At 44.5% G+C, this 23,627-nt stretch overlaps 1 protein-coding gene and 1 pseudogene across 10 annotated transcripts in view; one reads left to right on the top strand and one right to left on the bottom strand.

Moving 5' to 3' along the window:
• Positions 1-5,844: 5,844 nt before the first annotated feature.
• LOC128569368 (uncharacterized) lies at positions 5,845-5,945 on the bottom strand (annotated as a pseudogene).
• A 14,694-nt stretch (positions 5,946-20,639) lies between these two features.
• FAM193B (family with sequence similarity 193 member B) overlaps positions 20,640-23,627 on the top strand; it is a 38,930-nt gene continuing 35,942 nt past the window's right edge. For 3 of the 10 annotated variants that reach the window (XM_053566837.1, XM_053566843.1, XM_053566836.1), the window contains exon 1: positions 20,644-22,060. Coding sequence is in view for 1 of the 10 variants with exons in the window: in XM_053566845.1 (XP_053422820.1) it covers positions 20,784-20,999 (216 nt within the window). In the remaining 9 variants the exon portion in view is untranslated. Of the gene's footprint in view, positions 22,061-23,627 lie in introns of all 10 variants that reach the window. The other 7 variants (XM_053566842.1, XM_053566844.1, XM_053566839.1 and 4 more) reach the window with 6 other exon arrangements.

Below are 23,627 nucleotides of genomic sequence, written 5' to 3'. Positions count from 1 at the left end.
TCCCTGCCCTAATCAACCCAGAGCCAGGTATCTGACAACTCAGGGCAGCCCCTACACCCCACAGCCCACTGAAATTATTTCAAACCAGCCTCTTTTGAGTCTGCTTACCTTGTCTTGCCTATTCCTTACTGTGAAAACCACTATGAAGTCTTCTGCCCTCATCTCCCTAGTTCCTGTTTCCGGGCTAAGGAGTCCATCCATCTGTCATCCAAGCCAATTAAAGGAGAAGCTGATGAGAGAGCCACAGTTTCACTTTATTTACAGAAATGCCAGCAATTCCACCCAGCAGCAAGGGTATCTATTCAAATAACTGTTCTGTTCTCCTGTTTCCTTTCGTTATTTTTACTCTCATAGTAAGAGTAAACATTGTAACATTATTAATCATCACAGTATACTTTTTTTTTAAACAGAGTTTCACTTTGTCACACTTGGTAGAGTGCTGTGGCATCATAGCTCAACATTAACCTCAGACTCTTGAGCTCAAGTGAGTCTCTTGCCTCAGCCTTCTTAGTAGCTGGGACTACAGGTGCCCACCACAGCACCCAGCTATTTTTCAGGAGGTCTCACTCTGGCTCAGGTGGTCTCGAACCCACGAGCTCAGGCAATCCACCTGCCCATAGTATACACTAAACAGATTCCCCCTCATAGGTTACAAGGTTATAAAATATTTCCCCTTTCTTAAAGTGGTTATATCATCTAAACATTTCTACTCTAGCCTAAATTTACAGTCAACTAAGTGCACCAAGTACACTGGGTTCTTAACCGTGACCAGGGTCCTTAAAGTGTCCAGTCCTCTAACTTTATCTTTGTAACTCCAGATGGTGGCACATGGGCTCATCTGGCCCTGCCAGGGCCTGTCCAGCAACACTGTAATAGTTATTTAGGATAACAGTGGCCACCATTATTCCTTTTGCCTCCTGGCTGACCCTGGTGCTGCCCTGTGTGACTCTGTGTGGCACGGCATGGTGGGTACCCACCTTTTGGTAAGTGTGAATAATAAACTATCTTTTCAACAGCCGTCATCTCATGACCTTTTGGCCTCAACATACCTGGATAATAATAAAAAAAAACTAAACTTTTTTTTTTAATTTTATCATTTGGGATTCATTGAGGTACAAAGACTTAGGTTATACTGATTGCATTTGTTATGTAAAGTCCCTCTTATAATTGTGTCCCAACCCCAAGAGTTGTGCCATACACCGTGAAAACCTACACTCTAAAGTAGGGGAAGAGGAGGAAAGCAGTGTGGGGTGTGGCAGAGGCAGGTAGGACAAAGGTAGAGAGGAAGGGCAAGGAACAGGGAGTAGGGGTCACCTATAACACTTTCTGCATTTGCCACCACCACCACCACCCCCCCGTGTCCCCTTCCCTCCCCCACCCTGAGTTTGATCTCATTCTAGGCAATGATTCAACTTTGAACCTAAAGAATTCGACCTCCCAGATGCAGGAAAGCCTGGAAAGGGGGAGAGGTTATCAGTTAGGATGGTGATTAACAGAAGGTCTGCGATATCTGCATCCCAGTCTAGTTTTATCTCTCAAAATTTAGGGAAGCAGGGAAAGGATTTTTTTTCCTTGGGTGGGAGGAGCTAAACCCAGAGAAGTATCCTTGTGCTTCGGCCAAGTCTGTGCACTTCTTTATCCTTTTAGCAGAGATTTTTGGAAGATGGTGGAGACCTTTAAGAAGATTGTAGACATTTTCCTGGGGGGAGTGTAATGGTTTCTTGGCTGGAATACAGCAGAGTCTTGGTGGGGGCGGCGAGAATGTGGCTTTTGAACACACACCCCTAGAAGTTTGCCTCTGGGTGCCAGGATCAGCAGCTTCCTGACTCAGGCCCAGCCCAGCCATTCCCCTTATCTGCTCTACCTATGGAATCCCCCACAGAGGACGGAGAGAGCACCACACCTTCAGTTAGGATTTAATCACACACAGACCTGTGGGATGGACTGGAAGGAGAGACAGTGAGGCCTCTGAGGAAATTCACCAGGACAGGATGGAACCTGTTGTGGGGCCAGTGTGAGCAACAGAGCTCAGTGGCTGGGTGAGGCAGGTTCAGTGGTTGGTTCCAGGTCAGGTTGGAAACTGTTTTTGATGTTTTTGGATTCAGCACTGCCTGTCTCTTTCAGTGCCTGGGCGTTGGAGACTGAGAGCACAGGGAAAGAAACTGATAGGAAACCCCTTTGGAGACAGGCTTATAAAGAATAGAAAGAGGCCAGGTGAGGTGGCTTACACCTGTAATCCTAGCACTTTGGGAGGCCGAGGTGGGTGGACTGCCTGAGCAAAAGCGAGACCCCATCTCTACTGAAAACAGAAAATCTAGCCAGGCATTAATGCGCCAGGCGCCTTTTCCCAGGTACTTGGGAGATAAGAGGATTGCTCAAGCCCAAGAGTTTGAGGTTGCTGTTAGCTATGACACTACAGCAATCTTCCCAGGGCCACACAATGAGACACTGTCTCAAAAAAAAAAGAAAAAGAATAGAAAGATGGCTGCAGCCACAACGTTGAAATGGAAGAAGCAGAACCAGCGCCACTTCCAGCAGCCCCCAGTGCCCCAAAGGGAAGAGACTGCAGACGAGGAGGATGGGAGTCCCGTCAGACCACCCAGCCTTCTCTGGGCCCTCCCCTTGTGGCCAATGGAAAGCCTGGTGAGTCCAAGTCAGGAAACTATAGAGTAGGAGACGTTTGGAACAAATATAACCAATAAAGAGCTCATATCTAGAATGTATAAAGAACACTTCCAGGCAAGCTATTAGAAAAATTGACAAAAGACCAGAAAGACACCTTATAAAAATGGAGATCTAAATGAACAAGAAACATGTGAACAAGTATACGACATCCTTCATCATCAAACAAATGCAAGATAAAAACACACCACTTTGAAAATGGAACTATTGTGGGCGGCGCCTGTGGCTCAAGGAGTAGGGCGCCGGTCCCATATGCTGGAGGTGGCAGGTTCAGACCCAGCCCCGGCCAAAAAACAAAAAAAAAGAAAATGGAACTATTGTGCAGATCTGTAAAATGGTATAATCATATGGAAAAGAGTATGGTGGTACCTCAAAAAAGTTAAAAATGGAACTATGATAGTCCCACTTATACCAAATTGGAAGCAGGATCTTGAAGAGATATTTGAGCACCATGTTCCTAGCGGCACTATTGACAATAGCCAAGAGGTGGAAGCAACCCAAATGTCCATTGACAGAAGAATGGATAAACAAAATGTGGTATATACACTAGAATATTCTTCAGCCTTATAAAAGAAGAAAAGGGTGTAGCATACGATAACATGGATGGACCTTGAGGACATTATGCTAAGAGAAATTAAAAGACAAGTATGGTGAGCCGAGGGTAGGGGCTCATACCTGTAATCCCAGAACTTTGGGAAACTGAGGCAGGAAGATCATTTGAGACCAGGAATTCAAGACCAACCTGGGCAATATAGTGACACACCTATCTCTACAAAAAGTAAAAAAAAAAAATGGCCAGGCAGACTGGCACACTGGTAGTTGCATCTACTCAGGAGACTGAGATGAGAGGATTGCTTGAGCCCAGGAGTTTGAGGCTGAAGTGTGAACACACCATCACTGATGGTTCTATTATCCAGGCTAGATCTTTTTTTTTAAAAGGCAAAAAAAAAAAAAAAAAAAGAACAGAAAGTATTTTTCCATAGGCCAAGGAAGAAGATAAGCATAGAGGTCAGTGGTCCCAAGGAAGGGGCAGTGGGTGTGCTGGGGTGGTGTGGAGGTCACCAACATGCCAGCAGATCCGCCCAGCACGAGAGCAGGGAGACTGCACTCAGAAGCTCTGATTTTATGTGCAGAATATTCTATCCCTGCTGCATCCCCACCCATACTGTCCCCAGTTCAAGGTGACTGATGGGAGTAACGGTGGGGGGGTGCATCACAAGAAAATCCAAACTAAGGATATGAAACTTTTGGCTTTTCCTGTAATTACATGTCTTCTTCCTTCTCTCTGTCCTCCTTCCTTCCCTCTCTCATTCTCCTTCTTTCTCCATCTTTTCATTCTTTTCTTCTTCCCTCTCCCCCCCTGAATTTTCTTCCCTATTCTCTTTCTCCTTTCTCTCATTCCTTTGTTTCTCTTCCCCTTCTTGAACCAAACATCCACTGTACATCCTCCTCTTCCTGGTTCTGTGCTGGGCTTTGGGGAGCACAGACATGGACATGGGGCAGAATCCCGCATCTGTGTCCCTCCCACCTCTGAGCCCCCACAGGACTTGCTTGTAAATTGACAATTACAAATTACAATAGAACACAGTTAACACTGTGATAGAAGGATTCACGAGGCCCTGAGGAGCCCCGAGATGGACACTTGTAAGTGAGTACTACCAGACTTGGTTCTTGAAGAATGAATAGGAATTAGGCAGGTGACTAAGAATGCGAATTGACAACATCCTTCAGAAAAGGCAAGGCATTTAGTTGAGGCCAGCCAGGGACCTAGGGGAACCACAGCTGAGGAAAATGACATAATTCCCCAATGTTTCCTTTGAATCTCACAAATGGCACCCAAGGTCAGTGGTTTGACAGCCAGCATGGTGTGAGATCAATGTCATGTAGGAGGACTCCAGAATGGTGCAATTACCCCTCTTACATTCCCATCCCTGTTGTCTTAGCCCATTTGTGCTGCCATAAAGGAATGCCTAAGGCCCAGTAATTTATAAAGAATAGAGGTTTATTTGGCTCATCGTTCGGCAAGCTGCATAAGAAGCATGGCACCAGCATCTGCTTCTGGTGAGGACTTCAGGGAACTTCCAGTCAAGGCAGAAGGCAAAAGGGGGAACAGGCAGGTCATACAGTGAGAGGAGTGAAGCAAAAGACACAGGAGGAGGTGCCAGGCTGTTTTCAACAACCAGTTTTCCTGGGAACTAAGAGTGAGAACCCACTCACTCCCTGGAGAAAGGCACCAATCCATTCATTACGGATCTGCCCCCATGATGCAAACACCTCACACCAGCCCCCAAATACAACACTGGGGATCAAATTCCAACATGAGATTTAGAGGGGACTAGCATGCAACTGTATCTGTATCACTGTCAATGCACAGAAACAAGGAATTCCATCATCAATACAATATGTTTGCTACATCACCCTTCCTAAAGTCTGGGTTATGGGCTTTGAAATATTGCTGTGAAGCATTTGGTGCACAACCTCCTCACAGGCATGTCACTGCAGGCCCTAAGGATTTTCTAATTCGTTCCTTTAGGGGATTTCTGTGGGCATTGCCATAGAAATGTGTAATATACAGTGTGATTGCAGGCCAGTGCTGGTCCCTGTGTTTGCTACAGGTCTGCACTGAGATAAGCATAAAAAGTGGGAACTTTTTATAGACATTTGACCTTGGTATGACATCCAAGCACATGAGCAGTTTCACTTTTTATTTTATTTTACAAAAATATTGGTTCATGAGACATTGGGAATTAAAACAACAACTCCCCCCCACACACACACACACACAAACCAGTCCTTTACTACAGTTACTAGCACTGGACTAGAACAATTTGGTATTGTGGACAGCACTTCATTCTACCTTCCAAACCTGTATCATCGCCTCTCTGCCTTTGCTTCCAGCTCCAGTGAATGTCCCTGATAAACTCCTGGCTCCCAAATCCAATGGGTGCTTTTCAGACCTTATCTTTTATTTACCTATTTATTTATTTTTATTGTTTCGGGGTATTTGAGGGTACAAAGAATCAGGTTACAAGGTTTGCATTTGTTAGGTAAAGTTCCTCTTATAATTATGTTCCTCCCCCAAGAGGTGTGCCATACATCCTAACATTATGCCCATTAAGTAGAAGCACTCCCTCATTTCCCCCGTCCCCACATTGAATTGATAAAAATATGGAACGCTTCACAAATTTCCATGTCTTCCTTGCGCAGGAACCATGCTAATCTCTGTATTGTTCCAATTTTAGTATATGTGATGCCAAAGTCACCACTTCAGCCCTTATCTTAATTGACCTTTCTAAAATGTCTGCCTTGTATTAACACATGCACCTGTCATTTTGTTTAAAAATCATTTCCAATGAAGGAATAAAACAGGTTCCTCTAGGATTATCAATGGTACATACCACTAGAAACGGAGGGCAATTCTTGGTAGCTGGAACATCTTATTAATGGTTTGGGGGCCTTTTTGTTTTTGTGAAAGAATCTCACTCTGTTGCACAGGCTAGAGTGCCGTGGTATCATCATAGCTCACAGCAACCTCAGACTCCTGGGTTTAGGTGACCCTCCTGCCTCAGCCTCCCAAGTATCTGGGACTACAGGTACCCACCACAAGGCCTAGTTAATTTTTGTATTTTTAGTAAAGATGGGTTCTTGCTCCTGCTCAGGATGGTCTTGAACTCCTAAGCTCAAGCAATCCATGCACGTGAGCTTCCCAGAGCTCTGGTGTGAGCCACTGTGACAGGCCCATATTATTAATCTTAAAACACAGGGTTGGACATGGTGGCTCAAACTTGTAATCCTAGCACTCTGGGAAGCTGAGGAGGGAGAATTGCTTGAGGTTGGGAGTTTGAGACCAGCCTGAGAATGAGCAAGACCTGGTCTCTACAAAAAAATAGAAAAAAGTAGGCAGGGGTGGTGGCATGCACCTGCAGGTAGTCCCAGATACTCTGGAGGCTGAGGCAGGAGGATCACTTGAGCCCCAGAGTTTGAGTTTTGAGTTTGCAGTGAGCTATGATGACACCACTGTACTCTAACTGGGGTGACAGAGACTGTGTCTCAAAAAAAAAAAAAAAAAAAACCACATCGACATCATCCATTTACTTTCTAGTGGGTTCACAGAGGGTAGGAGATACTCTTTACTCATTTTTGTGTCCAACTTATACAATAAGGTCTGACTCAGAGATTGTGTGAGTAAATGCATGCCACTTATCAGCTATATCAGCTTGGGCAAGTTTTTTATTTTTTTAATTTTTTTATTTTTATTTTTAATTTCAGTGTGCTTGTTCATTCTTCTTTGTTTGAAGTACTCCTTTTTTGTTGATTTTCTTCTTTCTCCTGTGGTGCTGGCTGTTTTTGATTGTTGGTAGAGACGGGGTCTTATTCTGGCTGACTGCTGCTCATATGGGTTTTGAACCTCTGAGCTCAGGCAATCCACCCGCCTTGGCCTCCCACAGTGCTGGGACTACAGGCGTGAGCCACCACACCCGGCCACCTTGGGCAAGTTTTACTAAGGTTTTTTGATGTGTGTTAAATGTTGCTGAATAAGCTAATGAACATCTATTATCACCAAACACTAGGAGGAAAAGATTTCATCCCACTGTAGGTGGGGCTATTGCTTTGTGTTGACATGTTTGAGTTAACATTGTGAGTTTGTGTGTGCTGCTCTGAGGTTATCTTTCCTTGGTTCCCCATCTTGTCATTTTGGCCTCACTCTCCCACCTACTTCAGTAATGTATTATCTTTCCTTTAAAAAAAAAAATCAATTGAAGAAGCTCATGTTGACCACCCAGCACCCAGTGCTTCCTTTTTCTGAATCTATGTGGTAGCAAGATTCACTCCCAACTGACTGAACGAGGACCCAAAGGTCTCTGGCCTATGACAGGTTGGCTTGGACACCCACTATGATCAAGATGCATGGATATGACAGTGTATGGCCAAACAGCTTTTCACTGTCCCAGCTCTCAGCTTCAGCCTTTCCCAGTGCCTAAACTCCAGCTGTTCAGCTGCAAAAATACCAACTGACCACATGACATCCCTCATGAATGCTGGAAAACAAGAGGCTTCCATCCAGGGAGAGTTAAAGGACAGAAATTCAGCAAGTAACCTGGTGGATTAGAGCTGCACCAAGAGAGAAGGTTGAAGAACACACATCAACCCTGCTAAGGCGAGCTGCAACCCCAAGGATACAAACAAAAGGTACAAAATCCATCACCAAGCAGATGGGAGTCCCCTCCCCCATGAGAATGGCTTGGAGTGCCCCACAAAAAAACAAGCAGAGTTCAAAGGTCCTCCTGCTACAATCCATGGGAGAGACCCTCTAAAAACTGGACCTACCTCCCCTACTAGGGTGCCACGGCGTTCTCCTGCCAGGCATAAAACTGTATAGAACTGTATATATTCTCTACCTGCAATTCTGAGCTCCCAGCGCTCCCCTCCACTCTCACTCTGAGGTCTGGAGGCCTGTCCCCCAGGAGTCCAGATTCTTGGGTGATTTCTCAAGGGGTGTGGACAGGGCCTAGACTGCAGCTGGTCAGTGCTGACTCTGCAGCACAGGAGTGAGGAGAGGATGGTCGGCTGAGAGGGAACCATACTGGAGCGGCAGTGCCCCAAGGTGCGGAGCAGCAGCCGTTTTTGGCAACAATAGGGCTCATTCCTGAATATTCTGAAGCCACACCCCCTGTCTCCCTGGGCAACCAGAGGAGGCTGGGCATCTTCTCAGGTGGCAACCACTGCCGAACAGATCTGGGACAGAAACGCAGGCCCCATGAGTAAAGGGTTTGCCTGAGGCAGTCCTGGCCTGGGTGGAGCACAGGGACTAGAAATGTACATGCAGAGCCCATAAGTTCCCAGGGCGGGGCTGACCCAGAGGACTACTTTACTGAGCCTAATAAGCACCCGGCCCTCAGGGGATCGTCAGCCTATAGATAAAGGAAGGCATGAGGCTAGAACTGACAGCTAACCGAATACAAACCTGCAGGAGCAAAGACAGGGCCAGAGGCACAGGCTCTGGGAACTCAAAACAGCTTATCTTCTGCAGGGGAATTTAGCAGGGACAGAAACAAATTCCCGCAAAGTTGTTCTGTTCTGTTCTATCAGTAACATCAATCAGGGGCGGGGCTGGAACTGAGTGAACACCCCCAGCCTCCATCGAACACCCAAGGTTGTCAGGCCTCACCTCCCCCTACTGGATAGAGGCCGAGCGCAGCAGCCAGGCTGAGCAGAAATAGATTTCCTTATGATTCAGGCAGTTGCAAACCCCTGGATTATCTGTTCACTAGAGGCAACTGAGTCACAGCCCTGTGGGGCTATCAGTGACTGGGTGTGACAGAGGTGCAAAGTGGGGAAGGAGGCATTAACCTTCCCAGACTAATCTATTTGCTGGGTGGGTCCTCCGGACTCCATGGAGCACCGGAGCAAGCCATATCTGAGTAGTCACCAGACCCCTGTGATCCAGTTGCCAGAGACCTTTTAAACTGTCCCACCTGAGACAGGTGCTGACTGAGACAATTGATTTGGACCTTTTGAAATGAGCCAATCTCCCAAGGACTATTCAAGTAGTGCCCTAGGTGTGTGGTTGTAGGAAGGTTTGATTTTCCTTTTCCAATTGTTGCCTGTGGGGGGCAGGGTGATTTAATTGCTGGTATTTCTCCACAGCTGAGACTTCAACCCAGAGTAACTGTTTCACTAGGGTCAGACAGAGACCAGCTAAAAACAAGACAGAACCACTTAGCCCCACCACACCAAACAGGTCCCCAGTTTCTCAGGCCATAGCACTGTACAGGTCCTCGACAAAGCTCCAGAAGAAAAATCAAGCAGTGTAAAACAATCATGGGGCAGAATCAGTGGAAAAACTTTGGTAATATGAATAACCAGAACAGATCTTTCCCCTTAGGAAAGCTATGGCAGATGTAACTGAAGATCCCGTTCATAAACAGCTGGCCGAGATGTCAGAAATCGAATTCAGAATTTGGATTGCAAACAAGATTAATAGAATGGAGGAAAATTTGGAATTAGAAATTCGAGGAGCAATTCAAAAGTCGGAATTAGAAATTCGAGGAGAAATTCCAAAGTCATCTCAAGAATTTAATGAATTTAAAGACAAAACCACCAAAGATTTTGAAGCACTGAAGCAAGAATTTGCAGCCCTCAAAGATCTGAAAAATACAGTAGAATCCCTCAGTAACAGAGTGGAGTAAGCAGAAGAAAGGATTTCTGACATTGAAGACAAAGCCTTGGAACGCTCCCAAACTCTCAAAGAGGAAAGGAAATGGAGAGCAAAAATGGATCATTCTCTCAGAGAGCTCTGGGATAATTCAAAGAAGGCTAATATCCGCCTCATTGGAATCCCTGAAAATGATAAAGTGGCCTTGCAAGGCACAGAGGCCCTGCCATGAAATTAGGAAAGAGAATTTTCCAGATATGCCAAGAGATTCTGAAATTCAGATAGCAGACAGTTTCAGAACCCCAGCATGACTCAATCTGAATAAGACATCCCCCAGGCATATCATAATTAACTTCACTAAAGTTAATATGAAGGAGAAAATTCTGAAAGCAGCCAGACGTAAGAAATCCATTACCTACAAAGGGAAGAATATTAGAATGACTGCAGATCTCTCTGCTGAAACTTTTCAAGCCAGAAGAGAGTGGTCATCGACTTTTAATCTCCTAAAGCAAAATAACTTTCAACCCCGGATCCTGTAGCCAGCTAAACTGAGTTTCATTTATGATGGAGAAATTAAATACTTCAATGACATTCATATGTTGAAGAAATTTGCCATAACCAAACCAGCTCTTCAGGATATTCTCAGACCTATCCTCCATAATGACCAGCCCAATCCTCTACCACAAAAGTAAACTCACTCAGAAACTTTTGATCAAACTCCAACTTCCACAGTGGTGAAAGGATTAAAAATGTCTACTGGACTTTCGAAAAACTTTTGATACCCAAATTTTTACCAGACTTATTATCAATATTCTCCATTAATGTGAACAGCTTAAACTGTCCTCTAAAGAGGCACAGGTTAGCTGACTAGATACAAAAACTCAGAACAGATATTTGCTGCATACAAGAGTCACATCTTACCTTAAAAGATAAATATAGACTCAGGGTGAAAGGCTGGTCGTCCATATTTCAGGCAAATGGTAATCAGAAAAAAGCAGGTGTTGCAATTCTTTTCGCAGACACAATAGGCTTTAAACCAACAAAAGTAAGGAAGGATAAGAATGGTCACTTCATATTTGTTAAGGGTAATACTCAATGTGATGAGATTTCAATTATTAATATTTATGCACCCAACCAGAATGCACCTCAATTTATAAGAGAAACTCTAACAGACATGAGCAACTTGATTTCCTCCAGCTCCGTAATAGTCGGAGATTTCAACACTCCTTTGGCAGTGTTGGATTGATCCTCCAATAAGAAGCTGAGCAAAGAAATTTTAGATTTAAACCTAACCATCCAACATTTGGATGTAGCAGACATCTACAGAACATTTCATCCCAACAAAACTGAATACACATACTTCTCATCAGCCCATGGAACATACTCTAAAATCGATCACATCTTAGGTCACCAGTCTAACCTCAGTAAATTTAAAGGAATAGAAATTATTCCTTGCATCTTCTCAGACCACCATGGAATAAAAGTTGAACTCAGTAACAACAGGAATCTGCATACTCACATAAAACCATGGAAGTTAAATAACCTTATGCTAAATGATAGCTGGGTCAGAGATGAGATTAAGAAGGAAATTGCCAATTTTTTGGAACAAAATGACAATGAAGAGAGGAATTATCAGAACCTCTGGGATACTGCAAAGGCAGTCCTAAGAGGGAAATTTATAGCACTGCAAGCCTTCCTCAAGAGAACGGAAAGAGAGGAAGTGAACAACTTAATGGGACATCTCAAGCAACTGGAAAAGGAAGAACATTCCAACCCCAAACCCAGCAGAAGAAAAGAAATAACCAAAATTAGAGCAGAATTAAATGAAATTGAAAACAAAAGAATTATACAACAGATCAATAAATCAAAAAGTTGGTTTTCTGAAAAGGTCAATAAAATAGCCAAATAAAAGCTTTGGCTAACCTAACCAGGAAAAAAAGAGTAAAATCTGTAATCTCATCAATCCAAAACAACAAAGACGAAATAACAACAGACTCCTCAGAAATTAAAAAAATCCTCAATGAATATTACAAGAAACTTTATTCTCAGAAATATGAAAATCTGAAGGAAATTGACCAATACTTGGAAGCACGTCACCTTCCAAGACTTAGCCAGAATCAAGTGGAAATGTTGAACAGGCCAATATCAAGTTCTGAAATAGCATCAACCACACAAAATCTCCCTAAAAAGAAAAGCCCAGGACCACATGGCTTCATGTCAGAATTCTACCAAACCTTTAAAGAGGAACTAGTACCTATATTACTCAACGTGTTCCAAAATGTAGAAAAAGAAGGAAGACTACCCAACACATTCTATGAAGCAAACATCACCCTGATCCCCAAAACAGGAAAAGACCCAAAAAGAAAAGAAAATTATAGACCAATATCACTAATGAATATAGATGCAAAAATATTCAACAAGATCCTAACAAACAGAATCCAGCAAAACATCAAACAAATTATACATCATGACCAAGTTGGTTTTATCCCAGGGTCTCAAGGCTGGTTCAATATACGTAAATCTATAAGTATAATTCAGCACATAAACAAATTAAAAAACAAAGACCATACGATTCTCTCAATTGATGCAGAAAAAGCTTTTGATAATACCCAGCATCCCTTCATGATCGGAACACTTAAGAAAATTAGTATAGAAGGGACATTTCTTAAACTGATAGAGGCCATCTACAGCAAACCCACAGCCAATATCTTATTGAATGGAGTTAAACTGAAATCATTTCCACTCAGATCAGGAAACAGACAAGGCTGCCCATTTTCTCCACTGCTCTTTAACATTGTAATGGAAGTTTCAGCCATCACAATCAGGGAAGAAAAGGCAATCAAGGGTATCCATATAGGGTCAGAAGAGATCAAACTTTCGCTCTTCGCAGTTGATATGATTGTATACCTGGAAAACATCAGGGATTCTACTACAAAACTCTTAGAAGTGATCAAGGAATACAGCAGCGTCTCAGGTTACAAAATCAACATTCATAAATCGGTAGCCTTTATATATACCACCAATAGTCAAGCTGAAAAAACAGTTAAGGACTCTATTCCATTCACAGTAGTGCCAAAGAAGATGAAATATTTGGGAGTTTATCTAACAAAGGACGTGAAAGATCTCTATAAAGAGAACTATGAAACTCTAAGAAAAGAAATAGCTGAAAATGTTAACAAATGGAAAAACATACCATGCTCATGGCTGGGAAGAATCAACATTGTTAAAATGTCCATACTACCCAAAGCAATATACAATTTTAATGCAATCCCTATTAAAGCTCCACTGTCATACTTTAAAGATCTTGAAAAAATAATACTTCGTTTTATATGGAATCAGAAAAAAAACCTCAAATAGCCCAGACATTACTCAGAAATAAAAACAAAGCAGGAAGAATCACGCTACCAGACCTCAGACTATACTATAAATCGATAGTAATCAAACAGCATGGTACTGGCACAAAAACAGAGAATTAGATGTCTGGAACAGAATAGAGAACCAAGAGATGAATCCAGCTACTTACCGTTATTTGATCTTTGACAAGCCAATTAAAAACATTCAGTGGGGAAAAGATTCCCTATTTAACAAATGGTGCTGGGTGAACTGGCTGGCATCCTGTAGAAGACTGAAACTGGACCCACACCTTTCACTATTAACTAAGATAGACTCTCACTGGATTAAAGATTTAAACTTAAGACACAAAACTATAAAAATACTAGAAGAGAGTGCAGGGAAAATCCTTGAAGAAATTGGTCTGGGCGAGTATTTTATGAGGACAACCCCCCAGGCAATTGAAGCAGCTTCAAAAATACACGACTGGGACCTGATCAAACTAAAAAGCTTCTGCACAGCCAAGAACACAGTAAGTAAAACAAGCAAACAGCACTCAGAATGCGAGAAGTTATTTGCAGGTTATGTCTCTGACAAAGGTTTAATAACCAGAATCCACAGAGAACTCAAACGTATAATCAAAAAAAGAACAAGTGATCCCATCGCAGGTTGAGCAAGGGACTTGAGGAGAAACTTCTCTGAAGAAGACAGTTGCACGGCCTACAGACATATGAAAAAATGCTCATCATCTTTAATCATCAGAGAAATGCAAATCAAAACTACTTTGAGACATTATCTAACTCCAGTAAGATTAGCCCATATCACAAAATCCCAAGACCAGAGATGTTGGCATGGATGTGGAGAAAAGGGAACACTTCTACACTGCTGGTGGGAATGCAAATTAATACATTCCTTTTGGGAGAATGTTTGGAGAACACGTAGAGATCTAAAAATAGATCTGCCATTCAATCCTATAATTTCTCTAGTAGGTATATACCCAGAAGACCAAAAATCACATCATAACAAAGATATTTGTACCAGAATGTTTATTGCAGCCCAATTCATAATTGCTAAGTCATGGAAAAAGCCCAAGTGCCCATCGATCCACGAATGGATTAATAAATTGTGATATATGTACACCATGGAATATTATGCAGCCTTAAATAAAGATGGAGACTTTACCTCTTTCATGTTTACATGGATGGAGCTGGAACATATTCTTCTTAGTAAAGTATCTCAAGAATGGAAGAAAAAGTATCCAATGTACTCAGCCCTACTATGAAACTAATTTATGGCTATCACCTGAAAGCTATAACCCAGTTATAACCTAAGAATAGGAGAAAGGGGGAGAGGAAGTGGAGGGAGGGGGGAGGATAGGTGGAGGGAGGGATTGGAGAGGTGCATCTTACAAGGGTACATGTGAAACTTAGTAAATGTAGAATATAAATGTCTTAACACAATAACTAAGAAAATGCCAGGAAGGCCATGTTAACCAGTGTTATGAAAATGTGTCAAACGGTCTATAAAACCAGTGTATGGTGCCCCATGATTGCATTAATATACACAGCTATGATTTAATAATAAAAATAAATAAATAAATAAAATAAAAAAAAATCAATTGTTGGCTCAGCACCCGTAGCACAGTGGTTACGGCGCCAGCCACATACACCGAGGCTGGCGGGTTTGGACCTGGCCCAGGCCAGCTAAACAACAATGACAACTGCAACCAAAAAATAGCCAGGCTTTGTGTGGGCGCCTGTAATCCCAGCTACTTGTGAGGCTAAGGCACGAGAATCGCTTAAGCCCAAGAGTTTGAGGTTGCTGCGAGCGGTGATGGCACAGCACTCTCTACCAAGGGTGACATAGTGAGGCTCTGTCTCAAAAAAAAAATCAATTGTGGTAAAATAGATATAATATTTACCACTTAAGCATCCCTATTGTAGAGTTCAGTGATATTAAGTATCTATATTGTTATATAATCCACCTCAAAAACTTTTTCCATCTTCCCAAACTGAAACTGGGTACTCATTAAAAAGCATCTCCCCATCTCCCCCCAATCCCTAGCAATCACCATTTTACTTTCTGTCTGAATAAATGTGACTGTTTCACTTAGCATAATATCCTCAAGGTTTATCCCACACAACCCCAGCAAACTCTAAATTAGCTGAGATTAAGTTTCTGCCACTCCAGCAGAATGGGAGTTCAAAATAGAAATAGAGTGTAGAAAACATTAATCCTATTTCTTGCACACATAGGTTTTGAACAGAGACTCATCCTAGCTGGAGTAAATATTTTGGAGGCAGATGAATGATGGAATGGGGGAAAAAAGGAAGTTTCACCTTCCTTTGTGGGGGTTTGTTTCCTAAACAGCCCTGCGAAGGTAGGCTGACTCACACTGTCCACGGTGCTTTCTTCCTTCCCACGATGTTCTTCCCTCAAGGGTCCCTCAACATAGGTTCAATTGTTCTTGTCCAGTTTAGTGACTGGGAGTAATTACCGCTTACTCTAATGAACCAATTTATTCTACCAACAATTTACTATTTATCTCCTAGGAAAAGAATATCTGCTAAAAAAATATGCCATGAAAACTAACATAAAAATTCGAACCCTCAGCCAAACTGCAACAAAAAAATAGCCAGGCATTGTGGTGGGCACCTGTCATCCCAGCTACTTGGGAGGCTGAGGCAAGAGAATCACTTAAGCCCAAGAGTTTGAGTTTCTGTGAGCTGTGATATCACAGTACTCTACCAAGGGCTACAAAGCGAGACTCTGTCTAAAAAAAAAAAAAAAAAGATCCATTGGGGACCTCATGCAAATTAAAATTTCTGTTTTAAAAAAAACTAACATCAAAAAAAAGCTAACATATAATAGTTACTCCAACAGTTAGGTCATAGGACTTCAAAGAAGTCAGGACAAAGTCCAGCAGCTTCACACCCCCCCACCAAGAGGGCCTTATCCAAAGTTCCCCATTCCTATTTCTTTTTTTTGTTTGTTTTGTTTTGAGACAGAGTCTCATTTTGTTGCCCTTAGTAGAGTGCCATAGCGTCACAGCTCACAGCAACCTCAAACTCTTGGGCTTAAGCTATTCTCTTGCCTTAGCCTCCCAAGTAGCTGGGACTATAGGCGCCTGCCACAATGCCTGGCTATTTTTACAGATGAGGTCTCCCTCTGGCTCAGGCTGGTCTTGAACCTGTGAGCTCAGGCAATCCACCTGCCTCACCCTCCCAGAGTGCCCATCCCCATTTCTTCATTTCTCTGTGTCCTGGCTCCCTCACCCTCGAGGAAGTTCCAAATTTCACCCTGAGATTCAAGATCCTTCACACCTGAGCCCACCTTTCACTTTCTTCAACCTTATTTCTTCTCCTCTAAACCCCCTCTCCCTCTCCGTTGAGGTTGGGAGGGTCCACTTTAGGCCTTCTTGCCCAAAGGTGCGAGTCCATTCTCAAGGTTAGGGGGAAAGTAGAGGAAAGTTGATTGCCTCCCTCAAAAAGTGCTAAGAAATACTGTTGTTTGGTGGAAGTCCAACTCCAGGACTCAAGGAAGGGCCTCTGACCTGGTTTGTTTTGGTGGAATAATGACTTCACAGATGCCAACCTAGGATGAGAGTAAGGAAGCCAGCTGCAACACATACCTGTTGTATGGCCCATCGGTGCCAACCACCACCTGTGCGGAGAGATGGTGATCTAGTTTGCACTGCTGTTATAATTTCCCCTTCCTTCCTCTCTGATCTAGCAATTAGTTCTGTGCCTGTTGCCTTGGGCAGGAGGGGAGAGTAAATCACAGTGTAGAATGTAGAAGAACTTGAAAACCTTCTTGGATTTGGGGTTACAAAAGCCCAGGCACTTACAGACCTGAGGGCTTAGGCCAGCAACCTTCAAATGTTTGCTTGCATCCCCCACTAAAATCAGTTGAAAAAATTACACACCCTCTCATGTGAGAACAACTACATAAATTGTAGCATCCAGTGACAATGAAAACGTGGACCACTTGTTCAAACATTTAAGAATTTCAAGAAGGCAACTGCATGGTAGTAAGCTAAGCACAGAGCCCTTCAAAGCATGGGGTCCACTGGGGCTGCGTAGTTCTACGCCTATGAAGCCAAGCCTGCTCTCACACATTAACATGCATAAAAAAAAAATACAATATGTGAAACTTGGTAAACGGTCTGTGAAGCTAGTGAATGATGCCCCATGATTATATCAATGTACACAGCTATGAGTTAATAAAAAAAATTACTACTCTACCACAAAAAAATACATTTAAACAGTTGCAAAAGATGCAATTTCATTATACTGTACATTGTATACTTGCTTTAAATATAATTTTCCTCCAGTTCTCAGAGCTAATTTAAGGCATGAGAAAATGTTTAGCTGCTCATCCACACTTGAATAGATAAGCCATTTGTGGTACTTCCATACAATGGAATACCACTCAGCAATAAAAACCAAGCGATGGATATACAACCTAGATTAGTAATTATGTAGAGGAAAAGAAGCCAGGTTAAACAGAGCATATACTGTATCAAAATGCAAAAGAAAGCAGATCAGTGATTGCCTGGGGAGAAGGGAAAGAGTGGGAGAAAAGGGTTACATATAGTCAGGAAGCCATGTGGCAGAATTCTCCCCAATGGCTTATGAATGAAAATGATATAAAAATATCCAACACCTTAACACTATCTCCTTTCCCATCTTCCAGCTGAATGAAGAGGACTTTGTGAGCGTAGGTAAGGGGAGAGCCACAAGTGGGGAGACGGAATCTCTGAGGGTTTGCCAAATTCCTTCCATTGGCAGTGGCCTGTGACATGAACAATGTCTAATGTGCTCAGCCCTTGCCACGTGTGGTTTGTTACAGCAGCTAACCAACCCTGACTAATACATAGTCCAATGCAATCACCCTGATAGAAAAGAGCTGGCTGGGGCCTCAAAGTTAGGCTCCCCATAAGAGCTCAGGCTGGTTCGCTGAGGTTTGCAAACTGGGCTCAGTACTGAGAGTTGGTAGGTCAGTCTTGTGGAGGGGATAGTCCATACTGCAGGGCCAGTTTTCTCATGAAGCCATTGAGCAATCCTCGAAATGGCTGGAGTAAAAGATAGTCTGGTAGCCGCAGAAGGGGCCCTAATGCCTACTGGGCTTTTAAGAGTTCTTATACTGAATGTTCATCTGGGACACAACCAACTTTCTGTTCTGAAGCCATTCTGGGCAGTCTATCCACATTTGTCTTCTCCAAAACTTTCTGTTGCTAAGCCTGCAGTTTTCTTCCTTCCAAGTCTCTGACCACTGAATTAAACCATAAGGCAATGCCCAGGAATTGGTATGCCTTTATTTCAAGATCTCTGAACTGACTTCCCTTTTCTATACCCTGAGGCCCTCTCTGAGGAAAACTGGAACACCCTAGCAATCTACTTCTGGCTGAAGCTAGCATACCACTAGGCTTTAGATTTTTTCTTCCTCAGTCAACTTATCAATAGCAACTGTCCATAAGACCATTACTACAAGATGGGGCAGAGGGAAGGAGGGGAATGTAAGCAACTTGCTCAGGCAACCTACTTGTGCTTTTAGGACTTGCTTGGACCCAGCCCAGATGTGTCACTTCCTCCTGATGATGGGGTGTAGTAGCCACCTGATTTTATGGCTGGGTAGATCAAATAACATTAAGCTCAGGTCACATGGTCACCTAGTATACCATGATCAGGTATCCAATCTCACCAGACCCCCAAAGCAAGCCAGGAGCTGTTTTTCAAAAGGCGAATAGTCATTGCTGAAGAAAAATATAGCTTTGCTCCAAAATCCAATGCTTGAGCGTTAAGGCCAAAGCTAGAACTACTTACTCTGCAGCCCGGTAAGAAAACCTCTCCTTATATAATCCTCCCCTAAAGTCAGCAGCTTTCAAGTGACCCAGTAACTGGTCAAAATAATGTACCTAAATATATTTCTCACCTCTCAAATCTAAAGAAGCCCAGCAAGTATTGAACCTCTTTCTTAGTAGGGAGTGTGATGTACATAGCAGCTTATCTTTCATTTGTAGGGAATATCTCAACACACTCCAACCCCCTAGACAGTTCACTGAATAGATAGGCCCCTGTATATCTGTGGGATTTATTATCCATCCTCTTATCCACATTATGCCTTACTAAGTCATCTAGGATAGCTGTTACTTCTTGCTCTCAAGATCCATCAGGATAATGTCCTTGGTGCCACAGTAGATTAGCCTGATACTCATTAAAATGGCAATTTGCTCAAAAATCCCTGTAAACTGTGTCCAGAGAATGACATACCCCTGAAGCATGACAGTGAAGGTTTACTGTTGCCTCTGCCAGATGAATGCAACCTACTCCTAATGTTTAGTTTAGAAGAGTAAGAATTGACTAGACTGCTGGTTGCCCGCTATAGGTCAACTGTGTCAATATGCTCCAAAAAGGACCCATATCTAGAAGAGTTCCTGGGGTCCTTGCCAAAATAAGTCTATCATAATGCTCTGTTATCTTTTAAGGCCATCTATCTTCTATTCTGCCAAAACTGATGCGATAGGAATCACCTGTATCTTTCAAATCCCTGTGATGAGCTACAGTACTCCTTTTGATTTATGTTCTTGGTAGTTAAGGAGAGCTCCAGGACCTTCCAATTTGCTCTTCCTCTCTAAATAGCCTTTGCTGCATGGGTAGGAAGCCAATGTCAAGATTCTGTTCCTGTTAATTACATCAATAGCAATTCTCCATATAACCACCATAAGGTTTCAGAGTGGCCATAGCCAAACCAAGCATAAGCCAACTGCACTCAAAACATTTTTTTTTAATTTGTACCACGTGCATGTAGTATACAGTATATTCAAAAAAAGAAGGAAGGAAAATCTCATTTTAAAACAATATGGAATTGTTGAGTTTTTAAAATCCTCTCCTGCACATACTACATTTTGGAAACACCGGCGTAGTACGTGCCCTAGTTATCTCGTCTTTATCAAATTGGTTGTAACTACGTATTCACAATTCCATCTTCTCTACCAGACTCTGGAACAGGTGCCAGGTCTTAGTCCCGCTGTTCCAAGTGCAGAACGCTCGACTCCTAGTGGACCATAAATTGCAGATAAAGACCTAACGATCTCTTCATCACTGTCAGCTCTGGCGGTCCCCAAGCCCACGAATTCTGACTGGATGCCAGGAGCAATCTTTCGTAATCCCTCTGTTGCCTCAGTTTTTCTCCGCTGCAAAATGGGAATGATCTGTCGCTGCTTCGCCGTGCGGTTGACAGTAGTCCGGCGAAGTACCGTAGCACTACAGAAATTAAAGCTCCCAGAGCCGAGGAGCGCGATCACACGCGTTCCTCCCGTAGGTCGCATCCTTCCTGTTGGGGGTGCGAGCGCAGGGGGTGTTCCCACTAGGTTTTCGCCCACTGAACTCCAGGTGGTGTCCTTTTTAAAAATGGCGCAGGCAGCCTCGGTGGCTAGTGCGGCGGCGCGGACCCGCGTGCCCTCTGACCTGCTGGCAGCGGGCGGAGGGGGAGCTGGGCGCCGCCATATTGGCTGTTGTCCTGTGAGGGGAGCGGCGGCGCGGTGGCGGCGCCTGCTGCGGCGGCTGCGGCTGCTGCTGAGGCAGTGCTGCGAGGGAGCGGCGCGAGCTGCAGCATGACTCGTAGGCGGAGCAGGCCGAGCGGCGGCGCGGGCCGGCGTGAGCGGGCTCGGGCTGTGGGACCGCAGAAGCCGCAGTCGCCCGAGCCCCCGCCGCCGCCGCCGCCGTGCTTGGAGGCGGGAGCGGGTGCAGGGGCCCCGGAGGCGCTGCCGGAGCCCGACCTTGACGGCTCCAAGGAGGAAGACGAGCCCAACCTGGCGCCGGGCCCGCAGGTAGGAGCGAGCGAGGCGACTTCGGCTCCTAGGTCGTTTTCTCCTCCACCCTGGACCTGCCCCAGCTGTGGTTGGAGCCTTCTTCTGAGGTCCGGGGCTGAGGCTTTCTCCCAGGGGCGAGAATAGAGGCTGGATCCCTGTCTCCAAAGCCGAGATTCGGCCGGTCCATCTGCGACCAAGCTGCAACTTCTCCCCTCTCCCCGCCGCCTCTGGCCTGGAGCGGAGGCTGAGCGTTCTGGTCACACACACCCACACTGGGACGGGGCTCTGATCCATTAGGTCACAGCTCCTTTTGGGCTCACCTGCTCCCTCACCCACCCCGGGCCATCTCAGGGCGCCAGAGCCTGGAAGGCTGGAGCCTTTTCCCTCTCTGCTGGGAACGGCTCCACTCTTCCCCTGCACTGTTCGCAGCCACTGCCCCTTCAGCAGCTGCGTCCCCAGCATCTGTCTCCTGGGTCCTCCCTCCTCTCCTTGCCCCGCAGAGCACTTGGAGCAGACAGCCAGGCTGCCCGAAAGACTTTTTGCACTGGCTCCTGCGCTGAGGTGGAAGCCCAGCAAAACCTGCCCTTTCTCCGCTCAATACCCCTAGTCCGCAAGGCAGCCCATCCCGACCCTCAGATCCCTGGTTTGGAGAATCCTGCCAATAGTGAGCAGTAGGAGGATTTTCCAAAGCTTCCAGTTTGCCACCTGGAAGAAGGTCACTTTCTTTGGAGCAAAGGAGATAATGGAAGGTACCCTGCCAGTGTTCACTGAGAGGCGGAGGGTGGCGTGGGCTACAGTTGCGCTGGGAGGGTTGTGGCAGCTGGGGCTGGGTGGCTCTCCCTAAGCTTGCTCTGACAAAAGAGTTTTGAGTTGGTCTTTTGGCTGAGCCTGCCGAGGAAGGCAGGCTCCTGCAGGAGTCTTGGAGGGTCGGATACAGCGCCGGATGAGGATGAGGCGTGGCGGAAGATGCGTTTGGCTCTGCAGACACTGCATCGGGCAGCAGGGGACTCTGGGAGGCTGGTGCAGCCAGAAGGCATGGCTCTTGACAGCCTTCTAGTAGAATCTCTGGAATTGTGCATGTGAGTGGGGATGCTGTTTGGGGTATCATTCCCAGAAAGCCTTCCCTGACTTCCCCCATTGCATCAGGTGCCCCCTCTGTTCCTCCCTCTGGGAGCATTCCCCCTTCTATGATGAAACTGTTCTGTTGATGTGTCTGTTCTCCGCACTGAACTGTGAACTCCACAGGGGCACAGACTATGTCATCTATCTCTGATCCTCCACACCTAGCCCAGGGCCTTGCTGATATAGGGTAGAAATAATTAGGTAAACGAGAGCATGATTCAGTTCAGAAACTGCTTATTGCAAACCAATTTTGATGCTGGTCGTCTTTGTACCTCAGATCGCAATAAGAAGGTTTTTAATTAATGAAAATACCACCTTTTATTGAGTGTCAGAAGCCCTACCTTCACCTCCAATCCCAACCTTCTACCCTGGGCTGATACAGGTTACAAAGGAGACTCCCCAGGTTTGAAATGCACCCTCACTGGGTCTGGCTTTCAACCCTGAGGCTGCTTCTCCCTCTAGCCTACCCTAGGTCCTCCTGGGAGTGCCATTATCCAAAAAAGGAGAGGGGAGAGCCAGGAAGCTGTTGTCTACCTCCTTCCCATTCAGACCATGCAATATGTTAGGGTCCTTGCCACTTGGAAGTGCCAGAAAGCTTGGGTGATAACTATTAAGATTTTGAGGACACAGCTTTCCCAAGAGCTATAAGCATCATTAACTCCTCTGATATCTAGGTTCCTACCTTGTTCTTGTCTTCTCCACTGCTTGACCTGCCAATTCATCTGCCAATTCATTCATTTATTCGTGCCAGGCACTTCACATGCCTTTTTATCTTTCCACCCTACCCCTGTATTTCTTCTAAGCATTAGCACAAATATGATTAGTTAACTATTGATGTAATTATTTGTCTATTTTTATATATAAACTCTGAGAGTGCAGGAGCCATGACAGTCACCATTGTACCCCTGTGCCTCATAATTAACAAATGTTAATGGATGAACTGAAAAATATAAGTATTATTACCCTGTTTTTCGGATGAAGAAACAGAAACTCTGAGCAACTAAACATTTGCCCAAGTGACTCCTACTAGAGTTGTTAGGCCAAAAAAAAAAAAAAGAGGAGGAGGGGACATTCTGATGTGCTTTGGGAGATTTTTAACAAAACTTTTTATTTTTTACTACACCTACAAATAGGTGAAATAAACTGACAAAACTCTGTTCTGATTATGCCCTACTCTTAGCTGGGGGTGGGGTCTGGATGCCAGAAGCAGGCTTTTGTGCCCTAATGAGAAGTACCTGGTAAAAGGGTAGGGTTTAGTCATTCCTCTGCCTCTGGGCGTCCTTTGGTGAGGCGATCTGGCTTCCACTGCTGTTCTAAACCCTGTCTACTTTGAGCCAGTATTTTAAAGCTCAGAACATTTCCAGGCAGCGCCCATAGCTCAGTGGGTAGGACGTTGGCCACATACACCTAAGCTGGTGGATTCAAACCCAGCCAGGGCCAGCTAAACAACAATGACAACTGCAAAAAAAAAAAAAAATAGCCAGGTGTTGTGGCGGATGCCTGTAGTCCCAGCTACTTGGGAGG

Source organism: Nycticebus coucang, chromosome 17, assembly GCF_027406575.1.
Source record: "Nycticebus coucang isolate mNycCou1 chromosome 17, mNycCou1.pri, whole genome shotgun sequence".
Classification (NCBI taxonomy): Eukaryota; Metazoa; Chordata; class Mammalia; order Primates; family Lorisidae; genus Nycticebus; species Nycticebus coucang.
Note: the sequence above shows the minus strand (reverse complement) of the source record. Positions and strands in the feature narration are given on the sequence as shown.